Source organism: Rhea americana, unplaced genomic scaffold (assembly GCF_003343005.1).
Source record: "Rhea americana isolate MKP2758 unplaced genomic scaffold, rheAme1 scaffold_38, whole genome shotgun sequence".
NCBI lineage: Eukaryota > Metazoa > Chordata > Aves > Rheiformes > Rheidae > Rhea > Rhea americana.
Genome location: NW_028186512.1, coordinates 441,236 through 463,831, shown reverse-complemented (window position 1 = coordinate 463,831; position 22,596 = coordinate 441,236). Strand labels below are relative to the sequence as shown.

At 39.7% G+C, this 22,596-nt stretch overlaps 1 protein-coding gene across 2 annotated transcripts in view; it reads right to left on the bottom strand.

Moving 5' to 3' along the window:
* The window catches only part of SH3D19 (SH3 domain containing 19), a 65,237-nt gene that overhangs the window by 4,945 nt on the left and 37,696 nt on the right, over positions 1–22,596 (bottom strand). For both annotated transcript variants that reach the window (XM_085313161.1, XM_085313162.1), the window contains exons 8-18: positions 16,191–16,298; positions 12,673–12,785; positions 10,201–10,259; positions 8,150–8,414; positions 6,610–6,678; positions 5,534–5,606; positions 5,089–5,219; positions 2,638–2,696; positions 1,483–1,670; positions 1,160–1,212; positions 443–629 (exon numbers count right to left, since the gene is read on the bottom strand). In XM_085313161.1, the coding sequence (XP_085169287.1) occupies positions 443–629; positions 1,160–1,212; positions 1,483–1,670; positions 2,638–2,696; positions 5,089–5,219; positions 5,534–5,606; positions 6,610–6,678; positions 8,150–8,414; positions 10,201–10,259; positions 12,673–12,785; positions 16,191–16,298 (1,305 nt within the window). The remainder of the gene's footprint in view (positions 1–442; positions 630–1,159; positions 1,213–1,482; positions 1,671–2,637; positions 2,697–5,088; positions 5,220–5,533; positions 5,607–6,609; positions 6,679–8,149; positions 8,415–10,200; positions 10,260–12,672; positions 12,786–16,190; positions 16,299–22,596) is intronic.

The window sequence follows — 22,596 nt, the reverse complement described above, 5'->3', positions numbered from 1 at the left end:
CATGGATTTTAGGGATAAACAGAAGCTTTGAGAGAGCAAGCAGTTAAAGTCCTCTTCCACCAACAGAATTACAGTAGTTTTGTGGCAAGCCTGAGCAGTTGCTGTAGTGCTTCTGTTCAGCCGAGAGCGCCTCCGGCTCTCACCATCAATTATAGCCCTGAATTCCCGCTGCAGACAGTTCAAGAGATACATGAGTGAAAGTGAATCAGAGTGTGGATGATGGTCCTGTTTTGCCTGTGCCCAAACCAAACTGTTTAACTCTTTCAGAATCTGTATCACACGCCCCTGGATTACTTGATGTCTAAAGCAGTATATTGACATTATTTACAATAACAGTTCAGGACCTGGTTTAGCTTTAGGACATTATATCAGAGGTGTCACATGGCTTGTGATGTGATGGATCTAAGAAATAATGATTTGCCTTCTGGTAGAAACACTGTACCTGAGCAGGTCTGAACAAAAACTGCTGGGAAAATCCCTTCCTTTTCGTTCAGTCTTCCTCTGTACCACTCTGAATCTACTTGTTCCAGTATTTGGATGCAGTCTCCCTTTTTAAAGGACAAATCATCTTTGGTTTCTGCTGTAAAATCATGAAGTGCTTCACACCACTCTGTTGAATGTCTGTTGTTCTATTCAAGAGAACAGAAAAAACAAATTCATTTCCAAAGTGTTAATGGAGACCATAAGCTCCTCAATTCTGGTGAAAGCACAGGTAGAGACTTGAGTATCCTGACTTTCCCCTCATATAATACTGTCACCGCAGCTGTAGACTGGAATGGCATTTCAGTAATTATCACAGAAATTTGCCTATACTCAGAAGTATTCCCTTTTATCATTACTGGCTGGAGACAGAATTAGTAAGAAATGCAAAATTAATCCACTACAACAATACTTAAGTGAAGTCCTCATTAGCGCTTTCTTGTTTTAGGTGCAAAGGATAAAAATATACTTATGTTAATTTACARGAAGTTATGAATTTATCAACTTATACCAACTGTCAAATTTCTAGATGTAACCATGCAACATTATGCAACTGTGGGAGTTGTATTAAATATGCAAGTTAGAGCTGTGCAGCAAATCTAACGTTAAAACAGAAAGTCTGCGTAAACCCATGAAAGATCTACGRAAAGTCTAGCTGCAGCCTATAAAATTCTATTACCTGAGGAAGGGAAGAGGAAACTTCCACTTTGTTCTTCAGTGATGCTCTTGGACCTAYGTAGCAAAGGACAGCTTAGAACAGCAGCAATGAATGACTTTCAAAATGTTAGTAATTAAGGAAATTTAGAATATTTGAAGTGATTACTAACAACAACTTTTAAGTCCTACTGTTTCTTATCTGTCTTCTCTCCTCTTTCCAACTCCTTCCCCTGTACATTGTCCTTTTGGACTTCTATCCTATATCCTTTTATACTGCCTGTATGTACGCAGTAAAAAATCGGGTTCCTGAGGAAGATGTTTCCAGGTTTGCTAACATATTCATACCTGTTTCAGGCAGATCTTCAATTACTTCAACGAAATTCAAGGGGAAAATTCCAGACATGCCCCTGAGCTCTCCTTTGGCCCATTCTTCATTTACATATTCTTTAAGGATAATAGTTTCACCTTCTGAAAAACTGAGCTCATCTTTATGGTCTCCAATATACTCAAAGCGTGCAACACATCTTGGGCCTCTGTACAAACAAGAAAAACTATGTATTATATTATTGTCTACTTATTACTAAGAAGGCAACATTATGCAAAATATGACAGATATTCTTCATTAAAATGGAGAAGAATGCACTGAAGATAGAACAGTCATTCCTTCCTAAAAGGTTCAGGACAGCTGTATTATTTTGTTTTAATTTTTAGTTGCAAGAGCAGCTTTTAAAAATAAAATTTTAGGTAAGACCAGTCAAACTGTAAGAGGACCACTGGAACAGTTCCACTGATACTAGCCCCCAGCTCCAGCTGTGTAAGGTTGTTTGGTTTTACCAAAGTGAAGACTCACATTATGGGTCATCTCTGCCTGACTCCACTTTAATCACTGCTTAAATTTCACTTGGTTGTGAAATCTAATAACCCATCACTGAGTAGAAATATTATGCAAAGTTATTCCTTGTTCACAACTCTTACTACAAGTTGTACGCAATCAAATCAAAGTGTTTAACCCTGCAAACGAAGTGCTTGATGCATAGCCTAGTACATTTAAAAATCTGATCTAAGAGAATCTCGGATTCACCTGTATAATGACAATACGTTAAGGTTAGAYCGAGCTCTCTACTTCAAGTACAGCTCCGTTCTGGTCCGTTTCTTCTTGTTCTGTCAAATGAGCCCTGAACGTTCCCTCTTACTCACAACGTGGGAGGAAAGAGGTGAGTGCCATGCTGCTGAAGTTAATCAAATTGCTTCAACTTTTCTCTAAATAATTTTCAGGATAAATTATGGGAGATGCTCTTTATCTTCTACTTCATGCAAGAGCCTTATTAAAACTTCATAAACTTTAAAAAATTAAGCTGTCAAAACACTAAAACATATTTTGGTGAGGAAGCTGTTAAGCACATTAAGCTCAGTGCAGATGACACCAGCTCCAACAATTTATCTTTCTTTTTACTTTCTAGTAAATCAAGTCAAAAAAAAGGTAAGATTTATCTGACTCACTTATTACAATGTGATGAACAGTGTATTTTTTTTCTGATGTTTTCTTCTGGAACATCAATCTAATAAGACAAAATACATAAATGTAACTACTATAATAAACTTTGACATTATTAAAACAAYCTATTTTCAATCAAGCATCAGCTCTAGTTGAGACATCTATGCAACACCACATCATCACTAACATATTCTGATATATGGTCATATTTGAGCTTTTTGTTTTTGCATGGCTGATTTCTCATTTTTCAATCTCATGCAAACAAGGAGCACTATTTAATGCTTCTCTTATTGGCATGTTTTCATATTTCTACTTTGCATGGGCAATTGACAGAAAATAGGACTGGATGCTGCTACATAGCACCAAACTTTCAATTGATAATTGCGGTATTATCTACTAGCACAAAAATCTCACAATAGACAAAATTATTGTTTAGATGTTTCGGGTTGGTAGTCCAGCATTTGCCATCTGTCATCAAAACAAAAACACCCCATTTCAGTAYGGATGCAGTGGCTGTATACAAGGAAAGGTTAGTCTGGAAAAAAACAAAGTAACTGTTTTCATCTCAATTGCAGCTAGGCACCACATGCTAATTACAGGAATTGGAGAAATTTGATTAAAATAAAATCACTATGTGCATATCACAAGAGGACTGCAACTGTATTTTTGCTATGATAAGGAGGACAGCCTATGAGATTTAGGGTAAGACTATAACCCTACAAACCCCAGCTAGGAGTCCTGAGTCACTGCTCTCTGTCACATAAGCTAGTGCCYGTAAAAACAACAAGACTCTTTCATTAGCTCTTGGGGAGGACTGCATGAAATCATGCTTTCTTATAGGAAAAATAATCTTTGCAACACTCTTGCCAGACAAGGTAATGTTAGTTGTGCTCTGAAAGTTTTACTGGAAATAATAATAATGTATTGCTACTGGATGTTCAGACATCAACCTACTATTCAGCTCGATATTGTAAAACGCTATATTGTATCGTATAGAGAGCTTGTGTTGAGATCAGATCTCTGACACACATGAGCAGGAACTGGAATTTACTCAGTAAATTAGTCTAGGTTTGTTCTCCTTCCCTAATAACTTTTTAAGATTTTGTTGAAACAAAAGACTTTTGTACTCAAAGAGCAATTACCTTTCAAAACTAAAACAGAAGTCTGAAAAGCGTCTTCCCTTGCTTTTATGAAATTGTACATTTGTATCAATGCTGAATTTGCTCCCAAATACTCATTCCATTGCTTTAACATAGTCTTTTTATTTACTAGTCATCAGTAAGAAGAACTTTCAAATTAAAYTGGTTGGGTAGAATAGGCCAATTGATTTAGCTAAAAAAAAAAATCTTTCTTGTGGAAGCAATTTGAGCRTTGTTGCATTACTTCTAATCACTAGTCTAACTTTTTATTTGGTCAGTTTTCAAGTGCTAAAATTCCTCTACAATTATACCRTTACAAACTAAACAGACACTCTATGTAACATGCTGTGATGATTACCAAATATTTAGTATTTTCAGTGTAGCAGYAGTTCGCACCTCCTTCTGGCAGCTGCCCCAGCTGAACACAAACTTTTGCTGTCTGCAAAAATTCGTGTTCAGCTGCAGCCTGGTGGCAGTTCAGCCTTCCTCCAGGCCCGCGGGGCTGGTCAGGGCAGCACAACGGCCCTCGGCGCTGCCGCGGGGGGGGGGACTTTAAACGTTAAGAGGCAGGCAGCAGATCCGAGCCAGATTTTGGAGGCATTAAACCATCCTGTATCTCTGTCCAGCAAAAGCTGCCCGATTCCTCTCCGCTGGGCTCCAAAACAGCACCTGTCTCTTGGCTGCAGCTTACAGCCAAGCGTCCTGCTCAGTAACAGGCCTTGCTTACGCTGCTCGCTTGCAGTAACGGMCTCCTTGCACCGCACCAGCGCGCCCATCTGCAGGGCCGCTCCGCGAGCCACTTRAGGGCCCTGATTCAGGTGAAAAATAATTTTGGAAAGGAAAAAAATGCTTTGTTGGGCTAAATTGCTACCCTGATCCAGGACGCWACCTGGCTGTAAAAGTGCTGATCCTGGCATAGATCAAGGGGACAAGAACGAGAGATACGCCTGGAGAGAGGGRGTAAAAAGCAATCACCTTGCTGAATTTTGATTCTTAAATGCAGCTACGGAAAATAACCTGGTCTACAGTCCCAGAGAAACTACCCTGGCTAGCAAAGGGGCTCGAGTAAGGGCTATACTTTTCCCACGTGGCTTAAAATTAACAGGAAAATAATACCTAGACCACAAGCTTGGGCTGCCAAAGCAAGCATCTTTCTAATACCATGCAAACAAGTTGATATGTCTTCTCATGCTGCYAGAGGGAAAAGAGGTTACAGAAACAGCAAATGGAGTAAAACACACAGGAGCTATAGTAAACTAGAACCAGAAAACAAATACAACAGGATCTTATATAGCAACATATACAAAGCCTACATACAACTACTTTAACAAAGCTGGCAGGAAATATCCCTGTGCGATTCCCACATTTTCCTCTGTACCACGCAGCATCGATTTTCTCCAGAAGGCAAATGATGTCTCCAGAATGAAGCTCCAAGTCCTCAGCATGCTCTGTAAGACAGCATCATTTCAGTTAAAGCAGCTGTCACAGGCACCAATTTTTTCTAAGTAAAGCCTTCTTATTATAAATAYACCAGTCAAAAGTGGAACTCGTTTTTAAAAAGCTTTAAATACACACTGCTCAACAAGTTAGTTTAACTAAAGGACTGGCCCAACTACAGCTGAGTCCATGGATTCGAACAATTTCACATGCAAAACTTGCAGGTTGAGCTTCCTGATTATTTTTAAGTTGCAATTCCTAAGAAAATTCCCATGTTGAAAGGTGTTGAGCAAAACAAGCTTCCAAAATTTTCACATGCACTTACCCGCAGGAAAATCATGCAAGACTACAGCATGAGGCGCAGTTGTGTCAGAAACCTTTGGAGGATTGTCTGAATCCTGTCAACAATAAATAAATYCAAGTAGTTTATAAATCATGAAAGACACTAATACAGATTCTCTGTCATTTATTCTGAAAGTTATTTTCTGATTTTGGACACAATATTGTTATAATATCACACCTCTGGAGGTGACAATTAGCACCAGTCACAAACCAATGCTTCTGAATCCTGTACGTCTTTACCAATGTAAACCAGAAGGGATTTCATTGAAATCTACTTTTCATCCAGTAAAAGGAAGGGAGGGAGCGATCACTGCAATTTTTCGTAGTGTAGCCTCAACCTAAGCTGCCTGGAGCAATCTTAGCAACCCTCCATGTAAGGGTTAATGCCCAATTTTGTGTGCAGCAGTGTGCTGCTACTTGCTACTGTGTGCAAGCAAGTATTTTTTTGCTTCCTTTGAGAGACCCTCTCAGCCCAAMCACCCCTATAACACACAGCAGGGACAGCAGATTTGTCATCTGCCAAATATTTTGGAGGGGAGGGCAAGCCACTTGGCCTTTGCTTACAGGAACATAATGGAACAAGTTCATCGTGGGATCTTTATAAAGGGAGATTATATTACAAACAATGAGCCTTCATCTCTACCTCACCACTAGGATTTTCTAGACTGTACTGACAATCACTGTGAACTACTTTGTGAGTTACAATTGTAAAAAACCCAACATGGACAAAGATAAGAACACAGTATTATGAATTACAACAGATTCCACAGGAATCTACTTCCTACATGTAGGTTTCTGTCAAAAATCAAAAAGGCTGCTTACAGCTCAGTTACTTGTTACAATTTATACTGTAGTAACATAGTCACGCCCTAAAACAGGTGAAGTTCTATATAAGCAAAAAGAGAGGAAAATACTTTGAAAGCCATATGTCAAAGCTAACTCACTGATATCTCATGTACGGTACATTACAAAACTAAATGCTTACCTTCTGCACTCAGTTCYTTAATGTAATAGGAATCCTAATGATTAAATATGTATCAGTAGAGAAAGCAGCCTTACCTTACAGGACACTTCTCCATGGTTCCTGGGAAGAAAGTTTTCCCTGGCAACTCCATGAGGCACAGGTAGCTTGAACAGAAATTGAGGGGAACAGAATAGTTTCTTTTATTTCTAAGCATCTGAAATTTCTACTGCATGTGAAAATACTCAGATGATGCAAATATTCAGACCATCTACTATCAGTGACCAATGTAGGAGCCTGGAGGAAGAAGATAGGTTCCTCTGGAAAGCATTCAAAACAAGTTTGCAGGCAGTATGATCTGTCCTCGGGAGAAACCCGAGTGTTGTCATCAGCTTTAAAGGTATCTCAGCCACCTAACTTACACCATGCCACACGGTACCTGATGTTTGGCAATGCACTGTAATACAGGAAAGCGTTCTCCTGYCGTGGAGGACACTGGAGATACAGTCTGGGAGGAAAAATTCATAGACGCCAGCACATGAGAGCAGGGAATTACTAGTCAACTGCCACTGGAAAAAAAATCTCACCTATAAAATACGTCAAATGTGTCTTACATAAACARGAAGGAGTACATCAGATAGGAATCAACGTTTCGCTTTTCTCAGAGCTGTCCTTGCTAACACTAAGATGCAACTTTTTCTCTTGTACTCCACCACCAAGCACCTAAAGGYACATCTAAAGTAGTGCACAGCAAAGAGAAGGCAACAGAAGGCTTCCACTTTGGGCTGAATGTTGTTTTCACGCTATGGTTGTGTGTTCACTTCTTTGGCAACAGCACTGGTTCAAGCAGTCCCAAGCTCTGCTCACTAACCAGCTCTAAACATATAAGCATAAGGAAGACTCCTTTTTTCACTGATATTCATCCATTTACATTTCTTATCCTCTAAAAATATCTGCAATACCAAAAGGAACACTTCAGAATGAAAAGGCATGGCCTCAACTGGATGAAAACCCTAGGAGAGGCAGGCTGTCTCTGTGCTGGGTGTAAGGTAAGTAATGTTACATTCTTCATTCTTTGCAGCCTTGATTAAGCAAGTTAAACAACTTAAACAACAGTTTTGTTTAGCATTTTGACATATACAGGGAAAAGCAACATGCAAACACAACATTTGGCATCATTTTTACATACTCTTAATAGAAATCAGAAGTGATGACTGCAAAGAAAACTCCGATAAAACAAGAGCTATCCATTAAAGACCTAAAGTAGAGCCTCTAATTGTCAAAGATTCAGAAAATATTAAATCAAAACGAACGGAGTCTATTTTTTACAGACTTTTAGCCATTGCTAAACACCACAAAAGGCCTTCAAATTTTGAAGGCTGACAGGTTTTGCTTTGTTTTTTAATACAACATATGTTTAAATAATAAATACACTTAGCATTTATATAGTGCTTTCTCCTCAGTTACATTCCATTGTGTATTACTATTTATCTATCAGTGTTTTMTAAGAAAGATTGTGCTGATAGATTAATTGTGACAGCCATATCATAGCAACCTACCTTTATATTTTTTTCACTAATATTTTCACTAACACTGTTTTGCAAACAACAGTCTCAAACAGAGTGTCTCAACTCTCACCATATATTTATTGTAGAGAGGATGACCCGGTTTAGGCCTAGGAGGTAATGCTGGATCCTGATTTTTTAAGACTTGGCTTTTTGCTCTCTTGGGTCCCAATCTGAATTTGCTGTTTTTTTTATCACAAGCGATGTCAGAAGTGGCACGGAAAAGAGGGTCCTTTTGAGAGGAGGTCTTGATTGCAGAGAGTTTTGGTGGAGGTGGCCTTCCAGGAACACCTTTAGGTGGGGGAGGTCGAGCTGGTATAATCTTTCCATCCACAGGCCTAAAAGATTGGGTGAACCATCAAAGAAATATACATCTTAGTAAGTCTGCCACCTTATCCTCTGCCACAGCCTTGGAGCATTCAACTAGGAAATCTGACTCACAATGACCTGGACTGTAGGATATGTAGATCCACAGCTCTCCAGGGATAGATGAACCCTTCAGATACTGGGATTCAATGATCAAATCCTTTGACAGATTCTTTTACCACGTATTCCAAGTCTGCTCACCACTTCTGCTAATCAATAGCTCACTAGCTTTCTTGGGACTCCGACATGCACTGCATATGTAAAGTTTTGGCTACATATATGTAAGAACCCTGGAAGTAAAACTGTTCCAAAAATACAATTTTCTTTGGGTGTTACTGGGAAACYGTTGGCCACTTACTGCAAGTTTATGCTACAGTTCTCTTCCACTCTCCCATACAGTATAATTCAGCATAATTATTTATTAGCTTGAATTTCTCAAGGATCCATAAAAATTGTCAAATCATAACAGAATGTGTATTAATGGGATTTTGGAGTGTCGTAACACGTCTGTGTTATCTACCACCTGAAAAAAATATTGCCAGTTTACTACTGCACCCACAAGGAGTTCTCTATTACTATTTGAGTATGGATTTTTTTTTTTAAATTTCAAGGCAAATTTACACTTACATTCACTTCCACCCCCCCTTCTTTGTCTCATCCTTTTTTTTTTTTTAATTTTGACAAAAGAAGAAATTCCAGTTTAGACTGTCCTAAATCTAGACACAAGCCAACTCATATGTTGGTGAGGAGACTCAGCTAAACAAGAAAACCATATCAGACAAATCACTGAATTATTGTTCTTTTTTTTTCTTAAATCAATTTGAACAGAAAAACAAAAGGATTTTTTTTTTAATCTACTGCAATTGCAGAGAACCTCAGGAAAATCAGAAATACTGCTAAACAGATGGGGAAAAAGAAGTAACAAAGAGCTAAGTGGCAATACTAAAGTGTTTCCATGTCAGGTACAATCACACATTTTCCTGCGAACAATATTTATTGTTAGACTAAGCGTCATAACTGAAATAAGATTCCTTTATCCTGACTCCATGAACAGAGTAAACTCTGTATTTAAATGCACACATTTACTGTGTAGATTACAACAGAGCCTTATTGGGCTAAGTGCTATATCACCCACCAGTTTGCCTCTGGCATTTAGCAGACCTTAATCAAAGGCTGGTCTGGCTATTTTTGCCTTTGCAGACCTTTCCCGTTGGTTTAAAAGGCAACAAAATAAAACAAGAAAACTCAAAAAGGTTGTCATTCTTTCTGCAAGTTCACTAGGATTTTAGRTCTGAAGTGAAGTAGAGGCATTGTATAAATTAGCCACTGCTTCAGGGAAGGTGTTGGCCCAGTATCTGCCCTTTCTGGGGTGGTAGCATCTGCTACCTCCACTCCTTCACCACTCAAATCCAGCCACAAGCACAAGGGCTGTTGATCAAAAAGGTCAGCAACATGCAAGATGTGATGTTCCATGTACGAGTGAATAGATTAAAGATGCAGAAAGGAATGACTGTCAACAGCCACTGTACACTAGCTGAAGAGCCAAACAGCTGTCCTCCTATAATGTCCCCGCTCATACTGACATCGTAGGAATCAGTTAGCTACGTGGTCCTCCTTACTTAATAGTGAACGTATTAAAGGTAAAACCTACCCAAGCTTACTGAGTTAGAACAGAGTTCATAGTGTCTACAAAGAGACTAACTAAGCAAAGAACACAGAACTCATCTTCTAAGTGAATCTCTGGAAGATTCTGCTCACCTTGGGGGTAGCGCAGGGTCTAGGTGAGGTGTTCCAGACTGTTCTGTACGATCCAACTCCTATAAAGATTAAAAAGAAAAAGGTCATTTCACTAAGCCTAAGAAACAAAAAGATCTTGTGTAAATGATGCATTTCTTATTTTAAATCATATTCTACAGACAGGGAAAACGAGTTTCTGGAGCTCTGACAACACAGTTAAAAAAAAAATCATGTTTCATTCTAGCATTTTAAAGTCTTGCTGGACATAGAGAGATGTAAATAACCTGACTAACTACCTRAATCACAGCTTAAATTGTGCATTAGGTATGAGCCAGCCCTCTTTTCCTAGTACATTAAAATCAGGGACTAAAAACCAAATTCAGGCCAGACAAAAATGTACGATTTCACTGCCTGTAAGATGCCAATTTGGCTGCAGGAACATTATCAATTTTGATTTAACATGGACAGATGAAGCACTTATTTCTGATCAGGCTTAGAGTAGAAAACATCATGTAAATGCAACTCGTACAGGAGACAGTTTATCGCAAATAACATTAGTTGTGTTTCAAGAAGGCATCTAAATATGTTTCCTAAGGATCTAACAGGTAAGACCTGGGGAATCTTGCTTTGACAGATTAAGGAGTTACTGTTCTCAGCTGCCCATCCTGTCCCTGTCAGAGATTACTTTTCTGCAGCCGAGTCAGTGGAAGGGAACACGTGCCATGTCTGAAAGGCTCAGATGGCAGTAACGGATTAAAGTTACCATCCTTCTGCCTCCTGCCATTCATTTTCATCCCGGTGCCAGAGAGTACTGCCAGCTCAGTTGAACCAATGCAACTGTTTCTGGGACAGCTTAGTAAATCGGATTGCTGAATCTGGGTCCAAAAATAACCTTTGTGAACAAATAATTTTAAAAAGTCTGAACAGTTTCATTTACTTAATTGGGGATACACATGCTTGACACTGGGTAACAATTTATCCCCTTTTTCTCCACCTTGAAAATACCTGAATGTGCAGTGTAGTGGAATTCTGACCCTCGACTATGTTCTCAAATGAATGTTCTCAATTATTAAAATGAAAACAACCTGCCACTTTCACATGGGGATATTATCCTAATACTTAAAATTTTCCTCTTCTCTGTGAAAAGGAACAATCATGTACCAAGTGTGGCCTGATTAAACAGTTTTTATTGTTGCTGGTTAATCACTTCCACAGACAAATGGTCCTAGTATTGGAAGCGCTAGCTTGTGTAATACTTTATTATGAATTCATTCTCAGTATTCACCACTTAACAATGGAAACAGGTTCATATAATCATATTCAATTTTGAGTTTATATTTAGAGAGGGAAACTCAAAATATGTAACAGATTGTTGAAAGATTATAGAGCATGAAGCTCYCGCATTAAAGGCTACTATTAAAGTCCTTAATAAAGGACTTAACAGCAAAAAGAGGTTCTTATCTTTGCAAAGATAGGATTAAATGTTTCGCTGGGTCTGATGTAGTCTTCTCTAAGAAGGAAAAGAAAGATCCTCTGAAGCTTACACAAGATCTCCCACATGCTTTTCAAAACAGCCTGGATGATCACACATTGTAACTGTTCCAGGGTTGTATTGTCTAACACGCTATTGAGCATCTTGTATTTGAAAACTATTTCTTCAGCATTATTGAGAAGAGATGAGACCTCTAAGAACAGCCTTTTCAACCACAACGTTCAAAAAAAAACTTTATCCTCTTAGCGGAGGTAGTTTCAAAGATATTTGTTGGCAGCTGTCCACCTATTTAGGGCTTTTGATTTGATTTGATCTTGTTACTGCCTATGGTTTCTGCAAGAATCTCTGCAACTTTTGCCATCACAACTCTCTTGGAAATTCATTTGGCAATGTCATTTTCTAGTTTATTTAGTAAATCTGTGTCAAAGGGCCTGCAGGATGCAGAACTATGATGTGTACCATCACTATTTGCTCAGAGCCCTCCTTTTTGTAACAGATGGTTCTGCTCAGGCTCTGACTGAACGAACAGAAAACATCTGGGAGGGAAGAGCTGAAAAAAGCTGACTTTCCTTCTCTTTCTATCTACAGAAGCATTTTCTTTTGACTTGAGATTAGCACAGATACAGAGAGGTGCCTTCTGGCTGAAGGTAAAAAAGCATCTAAAGGACTCTGACTATGTAAATCCTAGACTTTGAACCACTTCACAGTGTTTTGGAAACTAAAGTGTAGAAGGCCATGATTCCAGCTGCAACGTACAGAAAACTGAAGATGGATGTGATCAAAGTTTAGCAAAATCAACAAAGTGTTTTTCAGAACTGAGAGCAGTCTAAATTATCTGATTAAATTAGCAGACATAATTAAAAGAACAAAGTCTTATATTTTTGAGTAGACCCTTTCATCTGTTAATCCTCAAGTAACTTACTTTACAAAGGAGAGTCAGTCACAGGAGATCTGTTAACCAAAGCAGACAGTTTTAACACAGGAAAACAGTTCTAACTTACCACTTTTTTTACTTGATCACCATTGCTGGGCTTTCTCACTGTGATAGTAGAGGCATTCCCAATAGGCTTTTCAGCAGGAAGTGGTGGAGGGCTATGTGAGATTTCATTTAAAGCTGTAAAAAAAAGTTCCCAAATGAAAGCTTAATTAATAGTTTCTTTACAGGGACCAACAACAGATGTGAGAAAATCCACCTTTGTGTGTGTGTGTGTGTGTGTGTGTGTGTGTGTGTGTTTATCACATTTTTGTGAACACAGGTGCCTCAAATCCTGGGCAGCCAATAGGCAGGATCACTCAAAGACTAGTGAAAAAAGAAAAATGATGCRAAAGCAACACTCTCACTCTGAGGCTGACCGTAGGAGTACTTCCCTTCTGCATAATGTACCTTCACTGAAAAAACCTGCTGATGTCCTGAGAGTTGAGGGGTTTGGCTGCAATGCTTGTTGCTATAGTCGTGGAAGGGTAGCACAGTTTCTACCCCRGGAATGTCAGACTCATCACTGGATATTCTGAAACACCATCACCACCTCTCAGCCACATTTCTAAACTCGCTYACTTTTTTCAGCTGTCAGCTCCTGGAATATCCTTCAGACTGGAAAACAGCTGAAGGTTATTTCAAGTAACCCTGAAAGATCAGGAGACTTGGATGGAAGAATCACCAGAAAGGTAAAAGTAGAAACAGAAACTGTTGCCTGCTGGAAAATTCAGAGTGAGAGGGAAAAAAAAGAGACAGGAGTACCTTGATATTCCTTAAGAAGCTAAGCAAACTTAGGACACCAAAGAGGAAACAGTACTGCTTTTACTATGGAAGGGAGACGACCTCCTCAGTCTCAACAAAAAACACAAAAATATGTTAATTATTATATGAGTTTTGTTTTAAATGTCTCTGCTATTGAAACCTGTGAAGCACATKGACAAGTTTTGCCAGCACATTTACTAATCAATTTGTCTTTTTGTATTGGAACTTAGTCATCTATTTTACCGAGTTTTTGTCTATCAAAACAATTCATTTCATACAACAAACTTCAGACACTTATGTCTTTCCAGTCTTGGATCTATGTAAAAATATACAGAGGCTGTAAAAAGACAGCCTCTATACTTATGAACTAATGACAAATATGAAGGGAAATTCCATCCAAATGAAAACTTTTAGAGGAAAGAAAGAACAYGTAAGAAGACGAAGTACTGTCCATTTTTAACACTTCAGTTGCATTGCCATGATCTAAAACGCTGGTGAGATGTTTAAAGGTCRATCAGTTTAAAGTAAGTCTCTTCCTCAGTATTATGGGCTAGTGTTGGCAAGGGGCACAGGGAAATAAAAAAAAAGGTAAAGTTCTTCCACTCTTCTAAATTAGCATGATGAGAACTAAAAACAACGCCCACAAGTAACCGCAAGAGAAACTGTTTGTTATCCTACCTTACTGATATATAATGAGCACTATAGATTCATGCATACACACCACTTCAAATCTTAACTTATACACAGATGGCCTAATTTCCCTCCTTTTACTCTTTATAACAACAAAATTAAAGGCTTTAAAGAAAGAAAGAAGCACCAATAACTAGAAAGATGTTATTTTTGGTGATAAGTGTAAAATTGCTGGTGATTTCTGGTGTGAAAAACTGAAGTGGAAGTTTAATGTAGTAACAGCTCTTATAATAACAGCTCAGTAAAAGTGCTGACAGGGAACAACTAACACACTAGCTCAAATTCCCCAACATCCAAGTCTGTCCTGTTTTTGATATTGCTGGCTTTTTTGGTTTACTGGAGTTTTTGTTTTGCTCTAGTCCTTATAGAACACTGGAGTTCTTTTTGTTTTGCTCTAGTCCTTATAGAACTAGTCTCCCTCCAGACCCAGGAAGGCAAAAGACTCCTTGTACTGAGACCATGTGGCTAAGGCGCCCTGACAAGGGAAATGCTATTAAATCCATGTATGGAGGTTACATCTTTGCCCAATTGCAGTTGTCTCATTTTTTAACTTCTAACAGCTTACATTGCTACAGCAGCTCCTATCTGACAAAATGCTACTCTGCTTACTTGTAACCTGCTTCTGTTCCTCCACATCCCATTAATCTTCCAGCCACATCCTCCTACAAAGCAGTCATTCACACCCCTCTGACAACTGTAGTTAAGTCCAGCAGGACTGGCAGCCCCTTGTAGGATGTTCAATTGCCGCTAGAGAGCAGCAACAGACCAGTTTATCTACAAGTCCAAAAGAGAATYCAGTTAGAGGGGAAAAAATAATTAATTTATCAGGTCTTTCCTCCCCCCCAATGGAAATTACAAGGAAAGATTTCCTTTGTGGAGAATAATTGAGTCTCAGGTTCCTTAGAGCAGTTCATAAACACATTTTTCCAATTGAAAAAGCTTTCTATTTATGCTCAGTTATTAACAGAAAGACTTTTCCTAACAGACTTATCTTTACTCTCCTCTGCATTTTCAATCATTTCCACTGCATTTCTCACATACATGAAGGAACAGAAACCTAGAATTTGTGCAGAGAAGGGAAAAGGAAATCTTCTGGAAACAATGAAAGAAAGTCTTAGGAACAATACCACCAGGGCATCTTGTTCCTACAAATTTGGCTCTATACTTACTCGGTGTAGTGAAGCATAAGTTTGAAAAATGAGTTTTAAGAGCTCTCTTGTGACTTTTCTTCCTAAGCTTAAAGAATAAAACATAAAGCTAAATGTAAGCAGCTATTTACTGAGGCATACAAAGACCTCTCATACCTCTCTGATAAATACCCAGTCTGTGAGGTATTGTCAGTGATATTTCTAAGGCTGTAAGATTGGAGGTGGAAGACATTAGGGATAACTAGCAGAAAACTATAGTTAGGACCTTTACACTATAAAGAACACACAAGGTTTTGCACCCAAGTTCTTGCATGCCTTTTTCTCTCCCTCAACTACTACCAAAACACTATTCCTTAAATAGCTAGAGATTTCAGACCCAACATTTCCCTTGACCCCTTTTAATATAAGCTGTGAAAATTATGTTTACATCCTGATTAAACTGTGTTTGAAGCAAAGCTTAACACACTGATACTGGTCCTCTGACAAGTGCGGGCCCTGCTCCCAGGAAGCATAGGAATAGCACTAAAACATCCTCAGCCAATGTCAGATCAAGAGTCAACATGACTGGAAGGTACAGATCAACAGCACAGTTGAGCTGACCGAACACACCCGCTTTTGCTAAAAGAGGCTCCTCTGCTCTTCGCTGCTGGCCCTTAGCTCTCCCGCACTGTATCCCCTCCGATGCATACAAGCTCTGTAAGATTTAAGGAGCCTCAAACTCACGCAAGGGAGGGTGCTGACAAAGTAGCTGGGAGGCAGGGGGAGGAATATGACTTCTTTCTGCCCCTGCAGCCCTTGGCTGCCTCAACTGTCTTGTCAAACTGTGCTCTGTCTTTGACAGCTACTACAGCTAGTTATCAGCAATTCAATTCGTAAATAGTGAAACCCAGTTAAAAGGATTTTCTGATACAAATTTCCCAAACACATCAGGAAAAGAACTTACATTTCCCGGGTTTAGCTGGGATTCGAATAACTGTGGGTTTCCGAGTTAAGGCTGGTTGAACTGTCTGTTCCTTTGCAGGCTCACTTTTGGAGAGGAGCTGAAACGGATCTAAATGCAAAAAAAAAAAAAATTTTTTTAATTTAGTATTTCTTTGTTGAATACAAATCTTACCAGGTACTGCATTCATTACTAAGGATATTTTTATTTCATGCCTGTGGGAGTGATCAACGAAAAAACTCACTTTCCAGGGACAATAAACAATAGGCTGATGAAAAGAGAATATTAATCTCTCTCTTTTCTGTGCATCTACGTTCAAAGGTGAGTTAACATAAACATATTGCAGATGCCTTCTGGGATTATCCAAGTCACTGAACAAGAGTAGCTGCATTGCTTGATAGTAGGGAGCTGATATTAGGACGGTTTTAGGGAAACATGTTCTCAAAGCTGTTGCTCTAATATGCAGGAATAACTAAACATACTAGCCAAAAAGTTTTAATCAATAAAATCTTGCCTAAGCTATAAAGTCAGCACCACAGCAGATAAAATGCCTACAGAAAGAAAACAAAACAAAGCATTTAAATATTAGACCAATGACAAAATACTGTTGCTGCAGAATAACCAATTCACCTTTAAAGAGTCTGTGTAATTTTGCCGATTATAAGCCTCACGTCAGGTGGAAGACTGGGGACTGAGAGTCCCCCTTGAGCTCTGCCCCTGTGGTCAACACTCATTCCTGTATAAGTCTGTCCAATCATTCCATCATTTTCCATTGGTAAGATAGGAGCAATGTTTTCTATGCTTAATAAATTTAAGCACTGGTCTCTTATTAATAGGCACAGGAACATATGTGCATGCAGAAGGCAGCTGTAAAAATACATGTGCATAAATAAAATCCAAATCAACGAGTTCTTTCTTAAGTARACCTTTGTGTCAAAGAGCAGTATTTCACTTATACCARTTCTATGCTATTAACAAATGTTACCTTTTTCTCTAAAGGCTACCCTTTTCTCTGGTATTACCCAAAAGTGCAGTAAGATGACAACATGTAACTGCATCATAAATGTATAAACTGGAGAAGCCTCTGGCCAATAAATTCTCCATGACACATGCTCATAGTCCTAACAACTGAGTTTGATCTCCGCTSGTGGCCTTTTCAGATGTGGCGCTCAATGAGATGTTATTTATGGAGTGTCAGAATCACTCAGAGCACGCTGGGCATCTCTTAAAATTCTTCAGGGCTTTTAGTAAGACATAGCCCTTCCCAAAACTCCTACCACACTTTCTGGACAAAGCTGCAAACCCAGTTTCTGGTAAAGTTCTACCTTTATGTTCAACATTTAGAAATAGCTAAGACAACAACAAAAAGTATATAGCAAGAAGTCACGATTTCTTACAGAAAATTTTTGGTGCTGCAACATAATGCAGTTTATCAATACATTTGAAATCCGTGCTTGGAAAGGTAATGGATTGCTCTCCCGTATGCACATGACATGCAGCCCCAGCTCCCTCAGCTTCTGCCGTGGCTCTTCCTTCCTGGGTACTTCTGCGCGCGGCCAGAGCCGCCCCGCGCTGGCTCCCTGCAGTGGGCAGTCTCGCCGTGGCCGAGCCTCCCAGGCGCCGGGCCAGCCGCAGAGACAGCACGCAGCAGGGCCTGGGCGCGCTCCCGCTAGCCCCTTGCTCAGGGCCCTGCTGGTTATGGATATTAACTACCTGCAGCCATGGGGGYGTCACGGTCCCACTCAAAGCCTGGGCATCCACCCACCGACCATCTCCCCAGATCTGCCTGGTACCTTCACGTCACACGTTAATCGTGACTCAAGGCATACCGATTCTTGACTCTCGCTATCTAAAACAGCTTTGAGCTCCCCGTGGCAAGCATCATGACGGTCAGTGATTTCTCTACAGGTAAAGGCATACCAGACTATAGCCAAAAGTAAGCTCTGCTCGCCRTCTGGACAGGAGATAGCTCTGCCACGTTGCGCCCAAACACACCGGTRCACCTAGAAATTAGGCAAAGGCAGTCAATAGCCTTTCAGACAGTAAGGGTGACACTAACATCTCGTTTCTGTTATGGATTACCACTGGTCAGCAAAAGTAACATGGGTGTCCCTTCAGTGAAGGCTATATCAGCGCACGGGTTTTGCTAGCAGACTTGGAAACACAGACCACAACAGTACGGTAGTTACAGGGAACAGAGAACAGCCTGCAGAGGTAATTTTATTTTATTTCTTTAYAGCTATGTCTCTTAAGCTACCAGCTCTTTAGCCACTGCTAAAATTTGGATTATCTTAAAAAAAAAAAAGATGCATCTGATTTTAACCATTAGGCTGGTGTTCAGAATGATTTCAGGGTAACCAAAGAAAACCCAAACTTTCTGCTCCCACGGATGTAACGACCTTTCCGTTATCTGGCAACTCTCTACCCGATTCGAGGCGTGATCCAGATGAGGCAGCAGGGCTCCGGGCCTCAAAGCCACGCAGGCCCACGGCAAAGCCCGAGGCGAAGGCTGAGCGCGGCCAAGGTGACTGGGGCTGCTCCACACAGCAGGAGAGGAGGGAAAACGCCTGCACAAGAAGCACCTCTTGAGTTAGCGTTCTGCACAGAGAGGGGGAAAGTCCGGCATGAAMGGTAAGAGTCCTTTGAAAATTATTTCCTGTCTTATAAAGACATATCCGTAGTGAGATCAAACGGCACAGACTACTCTAGACAACCAAAATAATCCCAGGCCTGTGTTCTTGTAAATGAGGAGATTTAAAATTGGAGGAAATTACTAGTTGTCAGCAGTTAATCATTTCTATGGCTTTCTCCTTCACTTCAGTGGCTGGCTGAGGTCTCCGTATCAGTAATTCTGAAAAGGTCATTTTTAAATCTCAGTTTTTGACAGTCTCCACCTGAGGCTCAGAAATAATTCTGCGAACCTTAGTTTTTTCACTCATTATCTGAGGTTCAATTATACTGCTGTCACCTCCTAATTAGTTCAAAGCTCATTACCTTGTTTGTGCCATCCCATTCCCCTGTGTTGAGTCTGCAGTAGAAATTGGCTGAGTAAACGACTCTGATGCTTTGTGCAATGGGGCTGACAGCATATGAATTTTTTATGTTGTTTAACAACAGTTGGGCATGGTTTGAGCATAATTCATGGTAGTGTGAAAACAGAATTGTTAATATACTCATTTAAAGCATCTCAGTTCAAGGAAATTAACTTGCCAGGCATTTTTCATAATACATATCAGAAGATCTCTTTCTAAATAAACTTTTAAAATTCTATCTACAGCCTGCGTTTTACTTAGTCTCACTTTCTACAGCTTGTGTTTCAAAAGTTTATTTGATAATGTTTTACTGTGCTTGCTCTCAGTAAGACAAATGAAAGCTAGGTATCCAAGTACACTGTATATCATCTCTTGCTTTTATCCTGAACTTTTACCAGTTCAGAAGCAACAGCTTTGCTCACCCACTCCCGTTTATCATCCTTGGTCAAAATCAGCAATGAGCAGGCAACAGAACAGACACCAACTTTTACCCAGGTGAACAGGATGGACGGCCAGCTCTCTGAAGCAATTCTTGGTCACCTCTAAATAGAAGCTAGTAGGATGGTACAGAGGGAGAATCTCCATACAAATCAGACAGGGAAAGCTGGAAACACAGAGTAGCATCAGCTACTCGGAAGAAGCCTATCTGAAGAAGTTCAGCCCTGTAAAAGGTACTCTCAGGACCCACAAGAACAACGTGCTATCAAGAGTGTTGATGCTGGCACTGCAGTGCTTGCCRCTATAGAGGTATGCCACAGTGTCTGCTTGCAATGTTTAATTAAAACAAACATAAAACCATCCTAWTTTTTTTAAGGCAAAGGCTTACACGTTTCCTTCGCACAGACCACAGCTGTCATCTGGGTCTTCTAGGAAAAGAGAGTAGAGCTTATCCTCCTTAACACAGCTTTACTAAAACCTTAGCCCAGCGCAAGCACTTTCCTTTGTGGAAATGTGCAGAGGAACATTTTCAACACGTCCCTCCCAGAAATACAGCCGGACACTTAACGGAGATCTGACAGATAGCATCCTTTACAGGGACAGGATTAATAACAAACAACTACTACAAATTACTACCTTACAACCGAAAATCTGACCATTCAGACATTACAAATCTCAACCTACTTACAAGTATGACTGCACATATTAGTACAGGTATTCTAGCTAAATTGAGTGATTTTCCCTATCAGTATCTTCTCCATCAGAAAGATTTTCAGTTCCTTATTGTTAGAAATCATTATTTCTGACAGAGAAAGGATAATATAGACTACACAGCCTTTCTCAAAATACACAATTTGCAACTCCCTGTATGAAAAATGCCATTGGGGGGGAGGGGAGAGGGAAGGATGTAGCTGSTTCAGGATGTAGTCTGTATGTAACCTGAAAGTAGGCTCAGGTGAAACCTGGGCTTCTCAGCATTAACAGTAGGCAAGTAGATTGGGTTGTTCAACAGAAGAAGAGCTAGTATGGCTTCGGAAATTATTTCAGGCTTAAAATTGGAGGAAAGAGAAGCAAATGTGCTCAAAACCTTCTAGGATTTCTTCCTTCCCTGTCCACACAGATATTTTTTCATTATTAGCCCAGTTATTGGAGCAGAGTCCAGGAACACACTGTGTGGCCCTGCTTCAACAAAACATAAATAGTTAATGAGGCCAAGGAAATTTGCTTTACCTAATATGGCACAATTAGTCAGACAGGTATCTGCACCATCTAGTAAAAACTTATTCTAAGTAACAACCTTACTATAGAAGTAGCTTTCCCAATGTGATTGCCAAAGTAGTAGTTTTGCCTGTTCACCTGCTTATGCTGTTGTACCACAAGCACACAACACAACAGAGCAGGCACACAGTGATTTCAGTAATTTTTATCAAAAGCATTACCTTTCCTCCCAGAAACATCATATCCAGATGCCAAAACAGAAATTTCGAACTTCTCACACATTAACTAGATTAAAAAAAAAAAGTGTTGTGCAAAAATTTAAGAACAGGGAGGATTCATCTGGCAAGTCATTGCTACTTGGAGCAGAGAAAATGTAGTCAACTACTTGCATAGGTCTTGGGCACTGCTCCTTGTTCACTGCTGACATCTGAYGGACCACAACAAAAACCAAGGCAACGCAAAGCCAGCTATATATATTTTCTTTTCAAGAATTAGTCTGGTCCAAAGAATAAATGATGTTTACAGGATACATGCACAGCTTGCAGAAGGAGCCTAGCAATCAGCATGATGACAGTGCATAAAGATAACAGATCTTATGTAGGGATTTGATGTTCTCTGGAAGACTTACAAAATTTGCTGAGATGCAACAGAAGATCCAACATAAGAGTACTTGTTGAAAAAACAAGATGTTCTTAATTGAATGATGAAATATCTCATCTAAGGTATTAGAAAATAGACACAATACTAGCAAAATCTAGCAAATCTAATAGCAAAATACCAGCAAAATCTCTTGGCATATTTTAACACTTAATAGCAATAGAAGCATTTTGGGAGTGCAAAGAGTGCTGCCAATACGCAAAAAGACAGTTATTACACATGGATCTCTTCTGAGCTTTGACTGTCAAATAGCTTTTGTCACATCTGTCTCAGACACTGCAGGAATGCCTGCACTTACTAWCTGTCTCTCTTAAAGCACAACAGCAGAGTCTACTACCAGCTTGCCCATCCTACTAGAAGTGATAACAACTAGTTCTTGTGCACTTTTGGCACCAAGAGCTGAAATTTCTGACTTTGATCATGTGACTATGATTTTAAAGAACCCTGTGTTTCCTGAACTCAGATATAAGGTCACCTCCTCTGGTAAGTGCGGAGTCACTTTCAAGCTCCCTGCAGGCTCCAGCTGCTCACTAAGAAAATATCTGTGACAGATGCTCACTACCACTGCTGTTGGAGATCACCAATCTTTTAGTAAAAACAACAGGACACGCAGGCACCCATACCTCAACTCCAGCCCACAGTACAGTACACCGTCCTAAGACAGGCCTGTTTTTATCAGTGGTTTAAGACAAACAGTGRATTAAAATGGGTAAGATGACGTTATTCTGCTTTGGGGATGATACTTTTGGCAGCAAGGCTAAAAGATGACAGGTAACTTTTTATACTAACCACAAAACTCATTGGAAGTAACCTAGCAGAACCATAAGAACTGCTACATTATTTTTAAGGTAAGTCTGGACTAATCTACCACTTACAAATATTCTGGGTYTTCCTCCCCCTGCCCAGAAGCAATTAAAAACAGGCAGCCGGGCAATGTCCCAGACATTGCAGTCAAATTTAGAGCTATTTAAGCAGCAGGTCTGACTTGGCTACAATGTCACAGGGACACCGTCAGTCATGCCACAAGAGGAACAACATGTATAAATGGATAGCAGTCACTGATT